Below are 16,310 nucleotides of genomic sequence, written 5' to 3'. Positions count from 1 at the left end.
AGAGAGAGAGAGAGAGAGAGAGAGAGAGAGAAGAGAGAGAGAGAGAGAGAGAGAGAGAGAGAGAGAGAGAGAGAGAGAGAGAGAGAGAGAGAGAGAGAGAGAGAGAGAGAGAGAGAGGGGTGAGTAGGAGTACTAAGGGGAGGAACATGTTTTTTTATGCTCTGAGCTTCACTGGGAGAGTTAAGTCCATATTACGGCAACATAAACACTCCTGTTCTGCAATTAACCTTAAAAAGCAACTCAGTGCCAAATTGAGCGCTCAACCTGCTCAACCAAATTAGCCCTGTGATCAAGGGGAAAGAGGGCCTCTTTCCCTCCACCCTCTTTTTTTCTCCTCCCAACTGGGAAATACTAGAAAAACATCAACATGGTTAAATTCCCCTCCGCACTAGACATATTGAGTTTGTCGTACAGGGATAGCAAGTACTTTTCAAAGATTGATTCTAAATATTAGACACTTTGACAAACATTCAATTGAGAGAGAGAGAGAGAGAGAGAGAGAGATATTACTTGCGGCAATGTTTTCCTAATGTCCAACCTTGTGGTCCTCCAGACCACTTGCACCAGGACAGAGAGCTCTTGTCCTAAATTGGCCTTGGGCTGACGTTAATGCACTGATTGATGATTCAGATGGAGAAGGCCAGAGCACCTGTCCCTTCAGGACTTTGCTCACAGGTAGCCCTCTCTCCCCATGTCTCTCTATCCATGTCTCTCTCCCTCGCTGCCTTTGATACAGAAGGCATTCGTTGTGTGCTCTGAATACCAATAAGAATCAGGTAGACAGCAGGTCAAATGTCCATTCCTGTTAAGTTTGGGGGGTTTATTTGTTTCTGAAAGGTGTTGGATTTCAGGACTTGTGCAGGACCAAGCCTCCTGTGATTAATTTTAATGGGGATCAATTGTGACTTGACATCTGTATGTGGAAGCCCATATTTTTGTCTGATTTCTGTTTCTTTGGAGCATTGTGAATGGATAGTAGAAGATAGTAAACAATAAAACGATTTACCGGTAGAGCTTGCATGTGTTGTTACAGTATCTACGTACTCTAAACAACATTCCTGTATTTCATCACAAACAGGTGTACAATCTAAATCCATCAGTCAAAGCGGGATTTGGGGAAATAAATCCACACTCATGGTTGAGGGATTCCGAAGAGGTGAGCCTCACAAAACAGCCGAGCAATGCTTACCAACGGCATGGGAAACAGAGGAAAGCAACGTGATGGTCACAGTTACTCGCGTGCTATGGAGCATCAACTCTGTTTTAGGTTAGGAGAAATGTCAGAGAGGAAGAGAGGGTTAGGAACCAGTGCCACGCTCCTCATGTGATATTGTCCACCTGACACCAGGACCCTGACAGAGTTCACATCCCAGACTCAGAGGAGGAGGGTAAAGAGGGCGAGGAGAACGACAGAAAACAAATGAACGTAGAGAACAAGAGGAAACGTATGAAGTATGATCCTTGTTATTTGTCTCGTTCCCTTATCAGTAAGAAAGGCCCAAATCCCCATAATCATTTGTGACCGAGACCGTCTGACTCCGCATTGGCTCCATGGCTGGAAGTGTTGCATCTTGGGAGAAAGTGGGCCTGGGGCGAGAGAGAGAGGGGGCCTCCCGTGGTGTCAGAAGGTGGAGGTTGCACTTGGGTTTCTGCAGACACATCAAGGAGCTTGAACCAAAGCAGTACTGACACTGACCTCCCGGAGACCCAGCAACACAAACTGCCCTAACAAGATATTAGCACGGTGATGCCCCCCTGAAAAGAGCGGCAGCTGCAGTGGGTGTTTCAGTGAGCAGGGCCGTCCTGCGGGCAACGTGGTGCCCCTGTGTTAAGCTCAGAACACAGTGGGGTGGTCAAGGAGTTGGGCACATGGATGTACTGTTTATCAAGGTGGCTCTTTCTCACACTCAACCCTGGGGGGGGGGGGGGGGGTTACAGTATAGGCTTTTAGAAGCTATAAACAGAGGTTTTTATCCAGTAGAATCATGTATGGAGACAGTGGAAACCAAGGGATCATTAAACCATAGTTGAACACACATATTCATAGTCATTTCATATCCTGTCCTTGTCTAACTACTGGAGTTTGAGAGGCTCAATCTGGAAAATATAACTATCAATTTGGCCATTCATACTTATTGAAACCATACGGTGACAATCTAATTAATATCATTATCACTAGTATTACTATAATACTATCTTTTTGTTTGTGATCTCATTATGTAAAAAAAAATGGTATTGATATCGTTGTAAGTGTGTCTGGTGGTGGAGTCTGGAGGAGAGAGAAGCCTAATCTGTTCCAGCCCAGTCAGGCCAGCGCTCCGCGTGAAGGAGAACGACAGGGTGTCACCGCGTCCGACATTGATGGATGCGTCAAATTCCGTAGGCAACTTTGGCAATTGGACACATTAACAACTGGCACCTGCTTTTCCATAGTACAAATCTATTAAAAGATAACAGCAATGGCTGCTTTCTGCTCTATTAGTAAATTATAGCTCTGGTGGCGTGGTGTGGTCCTCCCCTCTCCTTTTCTCTCCACTACAACATGTTGTTATTGGCAGTCTAATAGTGCCACCCGGTGGGCAGTTTAACAGTGCCACCCAGTGGGCAGTGTAATAGTGCCACCCAGTGGTCAGTCTAATAGTGCCACCCAGTGGGCATACAGATCAACAGGTTTTTTTATAGACAAATCTGGATTTTATTGTAGATGGATATACACTCACTCTGTGCAATGCAGATCATCAGTACATTTTCATTCCCATCTCTAAAACTTTTAATCCAGAAATTAAACTTTGTATCCTCCTCAAATCAAATCAAATTTTATTTGTCACATACACATGATAACCAGCATCAGTGTGTGTGTGTGTGTGTGTGTGTGTGTGTGTGTGTGTGTGTGTGTGTGTGTGTGTGTGTGTGTGTGTGTGTGTGTGGGAACATATCTTCATTGCTGCATCATCCAGGGATGATTGGTGCATACAGCCGTTGAAACGTTGACAATGTGGTTCATATAAACAGTTAGCAGCCACTCAAGGCCCCCGGTACAAAACCATTAAGAGCACACCAAAGAACTCAACATGAACCTATTAAAGGCTTGCCCAGTAAGGTCTCAGGTATGATAGTGTGTGTCACACAAATTTGCTGTAAGGAAATATTTGAGTGTATGTGTTGGGTGGGTATAAAAAGGATGAGACCAGTAAATACAGCCAGCAATTTGTCAGGACGTGTAAATGTCTCCAATCCCCAACAGTGCTGGCATAAAATTTACAGCTGCTTGGAAAGTGACAATGTACAAAAAAAAATCTAATTCAGACCAGTAAAATCTTCCCATAAATTTTTTCTCATCCCCCCCAGATGTCTCCTGTTGTCAGATATCGTGCCGTGACAATGCCTTCCAACATCATTGTCTTGACAGAAATATGATATTTGAAACTGTAATGTTACATCACTTAACATGATTTAGCCCAAGTCGGACCATTATTTTTATCAATAAAAATGTCAAACTTTTTCTGGTAATGACGGCTGGGTAGGATCCCTGTGTTAGGCTGATCTATAAGACTTATCTCAGCTATTGATTTATGGCTACAGATAGCTAATGTACTGGAGAGGCACTCTTCTCTTTCTCTCACCGATGTTTCTATGAAATTGGCAAATAAATAAGGCAGTAGAACCTCCTGGGCAGTAGAACAGATGTTTTTCTCTTCAGATCTGGACTTGATGTGTGTTTGAACCCTATATATCCCCATTACTGTGCCACTAGACAAGATCCCCCACTGCCATAAACCAAGATCCCCCACTGCCATAAACCCTATATATCCCCATTAATGTGCCACTAGACAAGATCCCCCACTACCATAAACCCTATATATCCCCATTACTGTGCCACTAGACAAGATCCCCCACTGCCATAAACCCTATATATCCCCATTACTGTGCCACTAGACAAGATCCCCCACTACCATAAACCCTATATATCCCCATTACTGTGCCACTAGACAAGATCCCCCACTACCATAAACCCTACATATCAAATCAAATCAAATGTATTTATATAGCCCTTCTTACATCAGCTGATATCTCGAAGTGCTGTACAGAAACCCAGCCTAAAACCCCAAACAGCAGGTGTAGAATGCAGGTGTAGAAGCACGGTGGCTAGGAAAAACTCCCTAGAAAGGCCAAAACCTAGGAAGAAACCTAGAAAGGAACCAGGCTAAGAGGGGTGGCCAGTCCTCTTCTGGCTGTGCCAGGTGGAGATTATAACAGAACATGGCCAAGATGTTCAAATGTTCATAAATGACCAGTATGGTCAAATAATAATAATCACAGTAGTTGTCGAGGGTGCAGCAAGTCAGCACCTCAGGAGTAAATGTCAGTTGGCTTTTCATAGCCGATCATTAAGAGTATCTCTACCGCTCCTGCTGTCTCTATAGAGTGAAAACAGCAGGTCTGGGACAGGTAGCACGTCCGGTGAACAGGTCAGGGTTCCATAGCCGCAGGCAGAACAGTTGAAACTGGAGCAGCAGCACGGACAGGTGGACTGGGGACAGCAAGGAGTCATCATGCCAGGTAGTCCTGAGGCACGGTCCTAGGGCTCAGTTCCTATATCCCCATTACTGTGCCACTAGACAAGATCCCCCACTGCCCTGAATCCAATATAACCCCATTAATGTGCCACTAGACTAGACCTCAATAATGCTTGTGGCAGAATGGAAGAAAGGCAATGGTCCAACATCTAGTAAAAAGCCTTCCCAGAAGAGTGGAGGCTGTTATAGCAGCAATGCGGGGACCAACTCCATATTAATGCCCATGATTTGGGATTGCGATGTTCAACAAGCAGGTACTCTCGGTCATATAGTGTATATAGTGTATATTTGACAAATTTGAGTTTGAGGAATGTGGAAGTTTTGAAAGGTTGTGCAGCACGCACTTCTTCACTGACTAGAGATTTCACATGAAGCTAACTACCTACACATTCCATTGACTCATGACTTCTTACCTTATCATAATCCCAAATTCATCAGTTACATGGAACTGGCACATTTGGTTTGGATAATATTTTTGGAAATGTGCACTACAACCAACCGTGCACTACAACCAACCGCAATTCAGGAAGTTGTATGCACATCAACCAACTAGCCTCGTTATAAATGATAATTAGCTGCAAAATGCTGATTTTTACTCAGAACATTTTTACTCAAATGCATTTATATTCCTTTGCTAGTGTATTTTTACGCATTTATATTCCTTTGCTAGTGCTGGAGCGCTATGTAAATTATATTTGGCACCAGCCTCTCTCAGCCTATCAGTCTGAGCACTAATTGAGAGATTGTGCATTCCAGGTGTAACTCGGGCAGTTGTTGTTGCCATCCTATACCTGTCCTGAAGGTGTGACGTTCAGATATACCTATCCTGTGCAGGTGTTGTTACACGTGGTCTGCCACTGAGGGCCACTGTCCTCTATTGCCCTGGCCACATCTGCAGTCCTCATGCCTCCTTGCAGCATGCCTAAGGCATGTTCACGCAGATGACGCTTACTCACGCTTACTTTTGGCATTTTTTTTTTTGTTGCCCTTTTTCGTGGTATCCAATTGTTTTAGTAGCTACTATTTTGTCTCATCGCTACAACTCCCGTACGGGCTCGGGAGAGATGAAGGTTGAAAGTCATGCGTCCTCCGATACACAACCCGGAAGCCAGCCGCACCAATGTGTCGGAGGAAACACCGTGCACCTGGCAACCGTGCACCTGGCAACCATGCACTGCACCCGGCCCGCCACAGCAGTCGCACGATGAGACAAGGATATCCCTACCGGCCAAACCCTCCCTAACGACGCTAGGCCAATTGTGGGGCCACGGACCCCCCGGTCCGTGGGGCGACAGAGCCTGGGCGCGAACCCAGAGCACAGCAGTACAGCGCACTTAACCACTGCGCCACCCGGGAGGCCACACTTTTGGTATTTTTCAGAGTCAGTAGAAAGGCGTCTTTAGAGTCCTAAGTTTTCATAACTGTGACCTTAATTGCCTACCGTCTGTAAGCTGTTAGTGTCTTAACGACCGTTCCACAGGTGCATGTTCATTAATTGTTTATGGTTCATTGAACAAGCATGGGAAACAGTGTTTAAACCCTTTACAATGAAGATCTGTGAGTTATTTGGATTTTTACGAATTATCTTTGAAAGACAGGGTTCTGAAAAAGGGACGTTTCTTTTTTTGCTGAGTTTATATATATTTTTATGTTAAATTGTTACACGTCTTTATAGTGTTCCCACATGGCCATATCTCCATGTCTTACATGTTTATGGAAAACAGATAGAAGACAGAGGCGACCATCGGTGCTAATTAGCTATATAGCCCGTGTGTAAATGCAACTCAGTTAGTGTAGCGTAAGTATCACATTTCAGGTATGACCCAGATGCAGACAACGTCGAACGTCGAACAGTTTATTAATCGGACAGGGTCAAGCAAAAAGCAGGTCCAGGGCAGGCAGAGGTACTGGACGGCAGGCAGGCTCAGTGTCAGGGTAGGCAAAGGTCAGTAATCCAGAAAGGTGGGGCAAAGGTCCAGGACGGCAGGCAGGCAGAATGGTCAACACCGGGAAAGCTAGGAAACAGGAACAATTGAGAGCCAGGTGCAGAGTGAAAACCACTGGTAGGCTTGACAAAACAAAATGAACTGGCAACAGACAAACAGATAACCAGGTATAAATACGCAGGGGATAATGGGGAAGATGGGCGACACCTGGAGAGGGGTGGAGACAATCACAAAGACAGGTGAAACAGATCAGGGTGTGACCAGAAGTGCATCTTTAACTGCTACAGTGTAGTCTAGTAGGATGGAGGCTTAAATCTACTTTAAAGTCTATGGCAAGATGTAAAAAGGGTTGTCTGGCAATGATCAACAACCAATTTGACAGAGCTTGAAGAATGTTCAAAAGAATAATTGGCAAATGTTGCACAATTCAGGTGTGGAAAGCTTTTAGAGACGTACCCAGAAAGACACATTTGTAATCGCTACCAAAGGTGCTTCTACAAATGATTTACTCAGGGAATGGAATACATATGTAAATTGGATATTTAATGTACAAAAATTTCTAAAAACATATTTTCACTTTGTCATTATGGGGTATTGTTTGTAGATGGGTGAGAGAGAAAAATATATGATATATTTTTAACTCCAGCTGTAACACAACAAAATGTGGAATAAGTCAAGGGGTATGGAAACTTTCTGAAGGCACTGTAGATGGGAAGAGAGATAAATTCAGAATCAGATTCAGAATGGGGCAGTGTGGCTGCGTCTAACCTACAGGCCGGGGTTAATAATCAATGCTCACTATCTGGTGAGGTAACCTTTCTGGGCTTTTGTTATCTCAGTGTTTTGCAGAGTTATTGTTGTGATTATTTAATGCAGCAGTCTATTTATTGTAGCCTTTTGTGCAACAATTTTATTCAATTTTAAACCATTTTGTACAAGTTCCGGCAAGATTTTTTGCCTTTTGCTATTTGGAGCGATACAAGAAAACTTTACACTTGGATTCCTCATGGCATCTATTACTTACAAGACTGAGTGCTAAGTCTCTTTCTCACAAAGGCTCTCATAAAAATACAACTTCATGATATTTTACAACATCACTTCACTGCACACATGCTATGCTGTTGTAACTGTCTTGAATACGTTCTTAAAAGAGTGAAATAGTTGTTATTATGCTGTTTGTTATACACTGTATGTGTTGGTTTCACAGTGAGCACATAGCTCATATGAAACAAATCAACAAGCCAATAATGATTCCCCCAAGTTCCATGACGGTTTCTAATGAACTGAAGATGTGATGCGAATCACTGATATTCCTCGCAACATGTTTATTTTGAATCTGCCCTCTGTACTAATTAGAGGGTTACCCTGAGTGCTCAGCGCTACACACACACACACATCTGCACTTCCCGCTATAGCAATATCGCCATCACACTCATCCAAAGAATATTGGAATTTTCTGAAAGAGCAAACCAATAACCTATTACAAAACTATAAGAGATCAATAGCTAATTTCTCTGCATTGATTACCACTTGAACATTTAACATGCGCCCCGTGGCCACAATATGCGTACAGCCAACTTGGATCCCCGTTGGCCCTCATGAGTATTAAACTTATTGATTCAAAGAGAGGACTAAAAATGTCAAGCTGTTCCTTAATCCTAATAAAGACTGGACATGACCAAGGCACCCTCTCTCCTTAAAGCAAGGATACAATCTATCCAGCCAGAAATAGGCCTATGGGCTGCAAAAGCTGAGATGTAATGTAATTAATGAATTAATCCACTATGTTGAAACATGTTGTTGCATTATTGTTTATCCACTGTGATTGTTTATAATTCTACTGAAACTATGTGAATGTAAATCATACAATTCCGAAATAAATAGCCTATATTTGCTCTCACGTGTTAGCTCGGAATAATTACTAGTTTAAATCATAAAAGTAGAACATTTCACCTTAAAAAAAAAAAAATTGCGCTTGCTACAGCTGTCTAAAAGTGTGTGTGTGTGTGTGTGTGTGTGTGTGTGTGTGTGTGTGTGTGTGTGTGTGTGTGCGTGTGTGCGTGTGTGCGTGTGTGTATGTGTGTGTGTATAGCCCCATTGAAAATAATCTAGATTATATTTCTATGTATAGCCTCTCTAATTTAGCCCTTTACCAGGAGCTAAAGATCATAGTGAACAGTCAGAAGTAACCAAGAGTAACATAGCTTCAGCGTGTAAATCAGCTAGAAGGATGTGTTGGCTTTGAGTAATTGTCTCTGGCCCCCTCCCAGTTAGGGGGAGTGATGAGCTCTACAGCAGAGTCTCAACTCAATCGCTGGTTGAAAACTGTTTTCTGACCCTCCCAAAAGATAGAATTTGTAGATAATTGGCCCTCTTTCTGGGACTCACCCACAAACAAGACCAAGCCTGGCCTATTGAGGAGTGACAGACTCCATCCTAGCTGGAGGGGTGCTCTCATATTAACGAACATAGACAGAGCTCTAACTCCCCTAGCTCCACAATGAGATAGAGTGCAGGCCAGGCAGCAGGCTGTTAGCCAGCCAGCCAGCTTAGTGGAGTCTGCCACTAGCTACCTAGGTTGGGCAAAACTGAACATGGCGGTGTTCGCCTTAGCAATCTCACTGGAATAAAGACCTCCTCCATTCCTGCCATTATTGAAAGAGATTGTGATACCTCACATCTCAAAATAGGGCTGCTTAATGTTAGATCTCTCACTTCCAAGGCAGTTATAGTCACTGAACTAATCACTGATCATAATCTTGATGTGATTGGCCTGACTGAAACATGGCTTAAGCCTGATGAATTTACTGCGTTAAATGAGGCCTCACCTCCTGGTTACACTAGTGACCATATCCCCCGTGCATCCCGCAAAGGCGGAGGTGTTGCTAACATTTATGATTGTAAATTTCAATTTACAAAAAAAACAAAGTTTTCGTCTTTTGAGCTTCTAGTTATGAAATCTATCCAGCCTACTCAAACACTTTTTATAGCTACTGTTTACAGGCCTCCTGGGCCATATACAGCGTTCCTCACTGAGTTCTCTGAATTACTATCGGACCTTGTCGTCATGGCAGATAATATTCTCAATTTTGGTGACTTTAATATTCACACGGAAAAGTCCACAGACCCACTCCAAAAGGCTTTCGGAGCCATCATCGACTCAGTGGGTTTTGGCCAACATGTCTCCGGACCTACTCACTGCCACAGTCATACTCTGGACCTAGTTTTGTCCCATGGAATAAATGTTGTGGATCTTAATGCTTTTCCTCATAATCCTGGACTATCGGACCAGCATTTTATTATGTTTGCAATTGCAACAAATAATCTGCTCAGACCCCAACCAAGGATCATCAAAAGTTGTGCGATAAATTCTCCGACAACCCAAAGATTCCTAGATGCTCTTCCAGACTCCCTGCGCCTACCCAAGGACGTCAGAGTACAAAAATCAGTTAACCACCTAACTGAGGAACTCAATTTAACGTTGCGCAAACCTTCCGACTAGCTTGGAAAGACAGTACCGTACAATATCGAGGAGACCTCACTGCTGCTCGATCATTCTATTTTTCTAACTTAATTGTTGAAAATAAGAACAATTCAAAATGTATTTTTGATACTGTCTCAAAGCTAACTAAAAAGCAGCATTTCCCAAGAGAGGATGGCTTTCACTTCAGCAGTGATAAATTCATGAACTTCTTTGAGAAAAAGATCAAGATCATTAGAAAGCAAATTATGGACTCCTCTTTAAGGAGTCTGCGTATTCCTCCAAAGCTAAGTTGTCCCGAGTCTGCACAACTCTGCCAGGACCTAGGATCAAGGGAGACACTCAAGTGTTTATGAACTATATCTCTTGACACAATGATGAAAATGATCATGGCCTCTAAAACGTTAAGCTGCATACTGGACCCTATTCCAACTAAACTACTGAAAGAGCTGCTTCCTGTGCTTGGCCCTACTATGTTGAACAGAATAAATGGCTCTCTATCCCCTGGACGTGTACCAAACTCACTAAAAGTGGCAGCAATAAAGCCTCTCTTGAAAATGCCAAACCTTGACCCAGAAATTATAAAAAACGATCGGCCTAAATCGAATCTCCCATTCCTCTCAAAAAAAATGAAAAAGCTGTAGCACAGCAATTCACTGCCTTCCTGAAGACAAACAATGTATACGAAACGCTTCAGTCTGGTTTTAGACCCCGTCATAGCACTGAGACTACACTTGTGAAGGTGGTAAATTACCTTTTCATGGCGTCAAACCGAGGCTCTGCATCTGTCCTCGGGCGCCTAGACCTTAGAGCTGCTTTTGATACCATCGATCACCACATTCTTTTGGAGAGATTGGAAACCCAAATTGGTTCTTGACAAATTGACAAATTCTGGCCTGGTTTAGATCTTATCTGTCGGAAAGATGTCAGTTTGTCTCTGTGGATGGTTTGTCCTCTGACAAATCAACTGTAAATGTTGGTGTTCCTCAAGGTTCCGTTTTAGGACCACTATTGTTTTTACTATATATTTTACCTCTTGGAGATGTCATTCGGAAACAAAATGTTAACTTTCACTGCTATGCAGATGACACACAGCTGTACATTTCGATGAAGCATGGTGAAGCCCCAAAATTGCCCTCGTTGCAAGCCTGTGTTTCAGACACAAGGAAGTGGATGGCTGCAATTGTTCTACTTTTAATTAAACTCGGGCAAAACAGAGATGCTTGTTCTAGGTCCCAAGAAACAAAGTGATCTTCTGTTGAATCTGACAATTAATCTTGATTAATCTTGGTTGTACAGTAGTCTCAAATAAAACTGTGAAGGACCTTGGCGTTACTCTGGACCCTGATCTCTCTTTTGACGAACATATCAAGACTGTTTCAAGGACAGCTTTTTTTCCATCTACGTAACATTGCAAAAATCAGAAACCTTCTGTCCAAAAATTATGCTGAAAAATGTATCCATGCTTTTGTCACTTTTAGGTTAGACTACTGCAATGCTCTACTTTCCGGCTACCTGGATAAAGCACTAAGTAAACTTCAGTTAGTGCTAAACACGGCTGCTATAATCTTGACTAGAACCAAAAAATGTGATCATATTACTCCAGTTCTAGCCTCTCTACACTGGCTTCCTGTTAAGGCAAAGGCTGATTTCAAGGTTTTACTGCTAACCTACAAAGCATTGCATGGGCTTGCTCCTACCTATCTTTCCTATTTGGTCCTGCTGTACATACCTACACGTACGCTGTGGTCACAAGACGCAGGCCTCCTAACTGTCCCTAGAATTTCTAAGCAAACAGCTGGAGGCAGGGCTTTCTCCTAAATAGCTCAATTTTTATGGAATGGTCTGCCTACCCATGTGAGAGACGCAGACTTGGTCTCAACCTTTAAGTCTTTATTGAAGACTCAATGATGATATCTTTATTGAAGACTCATCTCTTCAGTAGGTCCTATGATTGAGTGTAGCCTGGCCCAGGAGTGGGAAGGTGAACGGAAAGGCTCTGGAGCAACGAACCGCCCTTGCTGTCTCTGCCTGGCCGGTTCCCCTCTCTCCACGGGGATTCTCTGCCTCTAACCCTATTACAGGGGCAGAGTCACTGGCTTACTGGTGCTCTTCCATGCCGTCCCTAGGAGGGGTGTGTCACTTGAGTGGGTTGAGTCACTGACGTGATCTTCCTGTCTCGGTTGGCGCACCCCCTTGGATTGTGCGAGGGGATAGGGTCAGTCTGTTATACTGTATCTGGAGTATTTATCCTGTCTTATCCAGGGTGTCCTGTGTGAATTTAAGTATGCTCTCTCTAATTCTCTCTCTCTTTCTTTTTTTCTTTCTTTCTCTCTCTTGGAGGACCTGAGCCTGAGGACCATGCTTCAGGACTACCTGGTCTGATGACTCCTTGCTGTCCCCAGTCCACCTGGCCGTGCTGCTGCTCCAGTTTCAGCTGTTCTGCCTGCGTCTATGGAACCCTGACCTGTTCACCAGACGTGCCACCTGTCCCAGACCTGCTGCTACCTGTCCCAGACCTGCTGCTACCTGTCCCAGACCTGCTGTTTTCAACTCTCTAGAGAGACAGCAGGAGCGGTAGAGATACTCAGATATTCAGATACACTGAATGATCTGCTATAAAAAGTCAACTGACATTTACTCTTGAGGTGCTGACCTGGTGCACCCTCGACAACCACTGTGATTATTTTTATTTGATCCTGCTGGTCATCTATGAACATTTGAACATCTTGGCCGTGTTCTGTTATAATCTACACCAGGCACAGCCAGAAGAGGACTGGCCACCCCTCATAGCCTGGTTCCTCTCTAGGTTTCTTCCTAGGCTCTGGCCTTTCTAGGGAGTTTTTCCTAGTCACCGTGCTTCTACACCTGCATTGCTTGCTGTTTGGGTTTTTCGGCTGGGTTTCTGTACAGCACTTTGAGATATCAGCTGATATAAGAATGGCTTTATAAATACATTTGATTTGATAGGGAAAGAGGTTAGCCCCTAACACGATCTACATAGGCCAGTGTTTGTCCCAGATACTCCAGAATCCAGACTATATTAATAATAGTGATAATCTCAAATTCACAGACTGGGTAGCAGTATAGACGCCAGTACACTGGGAGGCAATGGTGTACCATGGTATGCATTAAAAGAGTCCCAGTATGTCCCGTCTGACACACCGTAGGCTACTGAAGACCGTGGAACAATTTTTATATTTATGTCATTACAGTAGCTCTACTCAGCGGAATTGACTTTAGGAAAGCAGTCGAAAATGCCTTCAATAAAAGTGTTTAACTTGAGTTACGATATAATTAATGAACATGATACATTTTCTGAAGGGGACTGTGTATCTGGACGAATTACGTTGGAGTTAATAAAGGAAACCAAAGTGGAAAGCCTTTTCATCAAAGTCAAAGGGGACGCTAATGTCAATTGGACTGTTGACAGTGATGACAACACTTACTCTGCTCACAACAGATATTTTAAACTGAAGAAATTAATGATTAATGAAAATCCTCAAGGTAGGAGGGACAGTCTTTACTCGGTTTACTACAGGCCTAACCTATCCGTAACCCCAACTATAGTTCTGCCAATATTTATATATTTCAGGTGCATAGCTCGCCCGTCGCGTTAGGTGAGCGGGATTTGTAGGCTACGTAATCTAATATTTATAGTCGAGCGGCGGTTGGTTAATGTTCGCCAGATCAATATTTTTTTGTAATGGGTTCATTAATAAGGTAAATTACTAATTGGATATTATGTTGACCACTACGATTTGTTTGTTATAGGCAACATACTCCCCCCTGGTATCCATATCTATCCATTTAGCTTCCAAATTCCTGAAGGGTAAGTGGGAAAGCAAGTCAAATTCATAGACAGACAAATTATATGCTCTTTTAAATCAACCTACATGTACAAATGATGATATCTGTTGATTACATAGATTCAGCACCTTAAGGTATGTGTCACTGTTTTTATATTACAGAAGCATGCCATCATCCTTCAAGGGTCCACATGGCAAGATAGTGTACAAACTGGAAGCCAAGCTGGTTAGGGGTTGGCTAAAGACACTCGACTTGGTGAAGGAAATCACCTTTGTCTCCAAGGCTGACTTGAACCATGTCCTACTAATGGTGTGTTAACTCTACTAATCTAGTCCTTTTTGTTTTTTATCATGTTATATGTTTGGATGGACGGTGTTATTCGTCACATATGTGTGAAAGTGGATGGTTGGATGTACAGATCCCGGGTTTGTTATCCTTGTGTCATACTAGTATAGAACATAATGTAATCTCATCCTGCGTTCCAGTCTCCTCAGCATGGTGTGAAGGACAAGTCAATGGGCTGTCTTACCTCAGGACATGTCATCATGGATGTCCATGTTGAAAGGATGGGTTACATGGCAGGTAATGTACAAGTGTTGTTTCAGAGCCCTCTATGTAGCACAAAGCATGTTGCCGTTTGGCACATATTTTCTGTTGAATAACAACGCCAATTCAACAGATTAGTTTACAATCTCACTGGATAAGAGAATAGCAAGTCCACAATACCTCCAGGAAGTGTCCTAAATATACAATCAACTTTCACATGCAAGGCTTTAGGCTTTGTCAAGATTTATTCATGTCTTCAACATTCAGTACCTCATCTGTGCTGAAGCACTATTGTGTTGGTCATTTGCAATCTCAGATTGTCTTTAAAGGGGAAGTTCAGGATTTTACAATTTGATGGTTCCCAACCCTGAAAGTCTATGGGCCAGGAGAAACTGTAGTCCATGGTTTTGTTTAATTTAAACAGCCACTACAAAATTAGCCAGAGGAGGCTAAGGTTATCTGAAGTTAGTAGTGGGGCTGTTTAGAGAAAACCGAACCATGGATTATAGTTTTTCCAGGCCCATAGACAAACCACTAGTAGTCAAGTTGTAAAATCCTGAACTTTCCTTTTAATTATCTGGGTGGATTTTCCCACAACAGGTGAGATGGTGAATATCTGTGCAAACATCGAGAACAACTCCTCCCGTGACCTTAAGCCCAAATTCAGTCTGAAGCAGAAAATGACTTTCATGGCTTCTGACTGCACAAAGATAGAAGAAGAAACCGTCTGCAAAGTGGTCAGGGGGCCTATCCCGTCCAAAACCCGACAAAGTGTTGCAGGGACATTGAAGATACCTGCTGACCAGGACTTGTCCATCCTGAACTGTAATATCATAACAGTAGAGTACATACTAAAGGTACATCCAGGGTCATATTCCTGACTAGTATTAAACAACAACAAAAAATTGTGGGGGATACAATCCCAATATTTCTCTCTAACATGCTGTTTGTTTTAAAGGTATACTTGGACGTTCCTCTTGCCAAAGACCCTGAAGTCAAGTTTCCATTGGTTATTATCCCTTCCAGCTTTCGGTCTGACCTATCACCAGGCAGTCCTGTCCTCGGGTTTGAAGAATTCGGGAAAGGTGGTCCAAGGAACAGTGACTTCCCTTGTGATACAGCCTTTGGACCATATCCTCCTGTCTCGGGTCCAGGGGGAGGCCTATATCCACCTGCCCTGCCAGTGTACCCTGAACCTGCAGCCGTGGGAGGCAGTTATCCCCCTGACCCACAGCCAACATACCCATACCCAACTGGCCCAGTTTTTCCTCCACCTACATTTAATACATTAATATCCACCCCAACAATGCACCCGCCCCTCTCTTCTCAAGAGCTAGACCAACCCCCATCGTATGGTTCCCTCTTCCCTCCATGTGCACCTGAAACATCTCACCCTAATACCCTATAAACACTCATATTTGACAGAGGCCTTTTGATTAGTGCTGCTATATAACTACCTACCTGTTACAATAATCAATATTGAAGTAGGTTTATAATGCCATTGTTATGTAACCCACAGCCTTAACTGAATTGCTATACTGTCTCAAAGACTTTAAATAATAATGTGTCAATCCAGATCAGCCATTATGTGTCTGCAGCAAATGAGAACAATAATCAGTAAAGCTACATCTAAGAAGCTATGCAAAAAAAGATGACTACAGACATATAACATCTGTATGACTTTAATGTCATTGTTATTGTTATTCGAGTAAGGTGATTGTTCAGATCTAGTTTTCATTACCTGCACTGTTCAATAAATACCACACACCTGATCTTCTGACTCCATCTCAACTGTTGCTGATCAAAGCCCAACTAACTTGTACACCTATGTATAATTGCACACGGTCCTTACACTTTCTGTTACTGGTGTTCTACAGCTCAGTGAGCTCTGTGTACTTCTGCTGTTTAGGTATTATGAAGGAGTGCAGTAGAACAGTCTATCAAAATGGT

The 16,310-nt window shown here is 43.0% G+C and overlaps 1 protein-coding gene across 1 annotated transcript; it reads left to right on the top strand.

Moving 5' to 3' along the window:
* The first annotated feature begins 13,148 nt into the window (after window positions 1-13,148).
* LOC110525296 (arrestin domain-containing protein 3) lies at window positions 13,149-16,132 on the top strand. Its single transcript, XM_021605305.3, has 6 exons — window positions 13,149-13,511; window positions 13,779-13,836; window positions 13,976-14,123; window positions 14,300-14,396; window positions 14,961-15,217; window positions 15,319-16,132. Exons 1-6 carry the CDS (start codon window positions 13,262-13,264, stop codon window positions 15,766-15,768), a joined length of 1,260 nt encoding a protein of 419 aa, XP_021460980.3. The 5' UTR covers window positions 13,149-13,261; the 3' UTR covers window positions 15,769-16,132.
* The last annotated feature ends 178 nt before the right edge of the window (window positions 16,133-16,310 follow it).

The sequence above is a fragment of the Oncorhynchus mykiss genome, chromosome 6 (assembly GCF_057628025.1).
Source record: "Oncorhynchus mykiss isolate SJ-2025 chromosome 6, ASM5762802v1, whole genome shotgun sequence".
Lineage (NCBI taxonomy): Eukaryota > Metazoa > Chordata > Actinopteri > Salmoniformes > Salmonidae > Oncorhynchus > Oncorhynchus mykiss.
Note: the sequence above shows the minus strand (reverse complement) of the source record. Positions and strands in the feature narration are given on the sequence as shown.

Bases quoted from the DNA above. Each gene is read 5' to 3' on its own strand.
- LOC110525296 (XM_021605305.3), top strand. From the start codon at position 13,262: ATGCCTTCAATAAAAGTGTTTAACTTGAGTTACGATATAATTAATGAA. The intron at 13,512-13,778 runs GTAGGAGGGACA...TGTTTGTTATAG, and splicing joins GATTAATGAAAATCCTCAAG to GCAACATACTCCCCCCTGGT. The intron at 13,837-13,975 runs GTAAGTGGGAAA...TTTATATTACAG, and splicing joins AGCTTCCAAATTCCTGAAGG to AAGCATGCCATCATCCTTCA.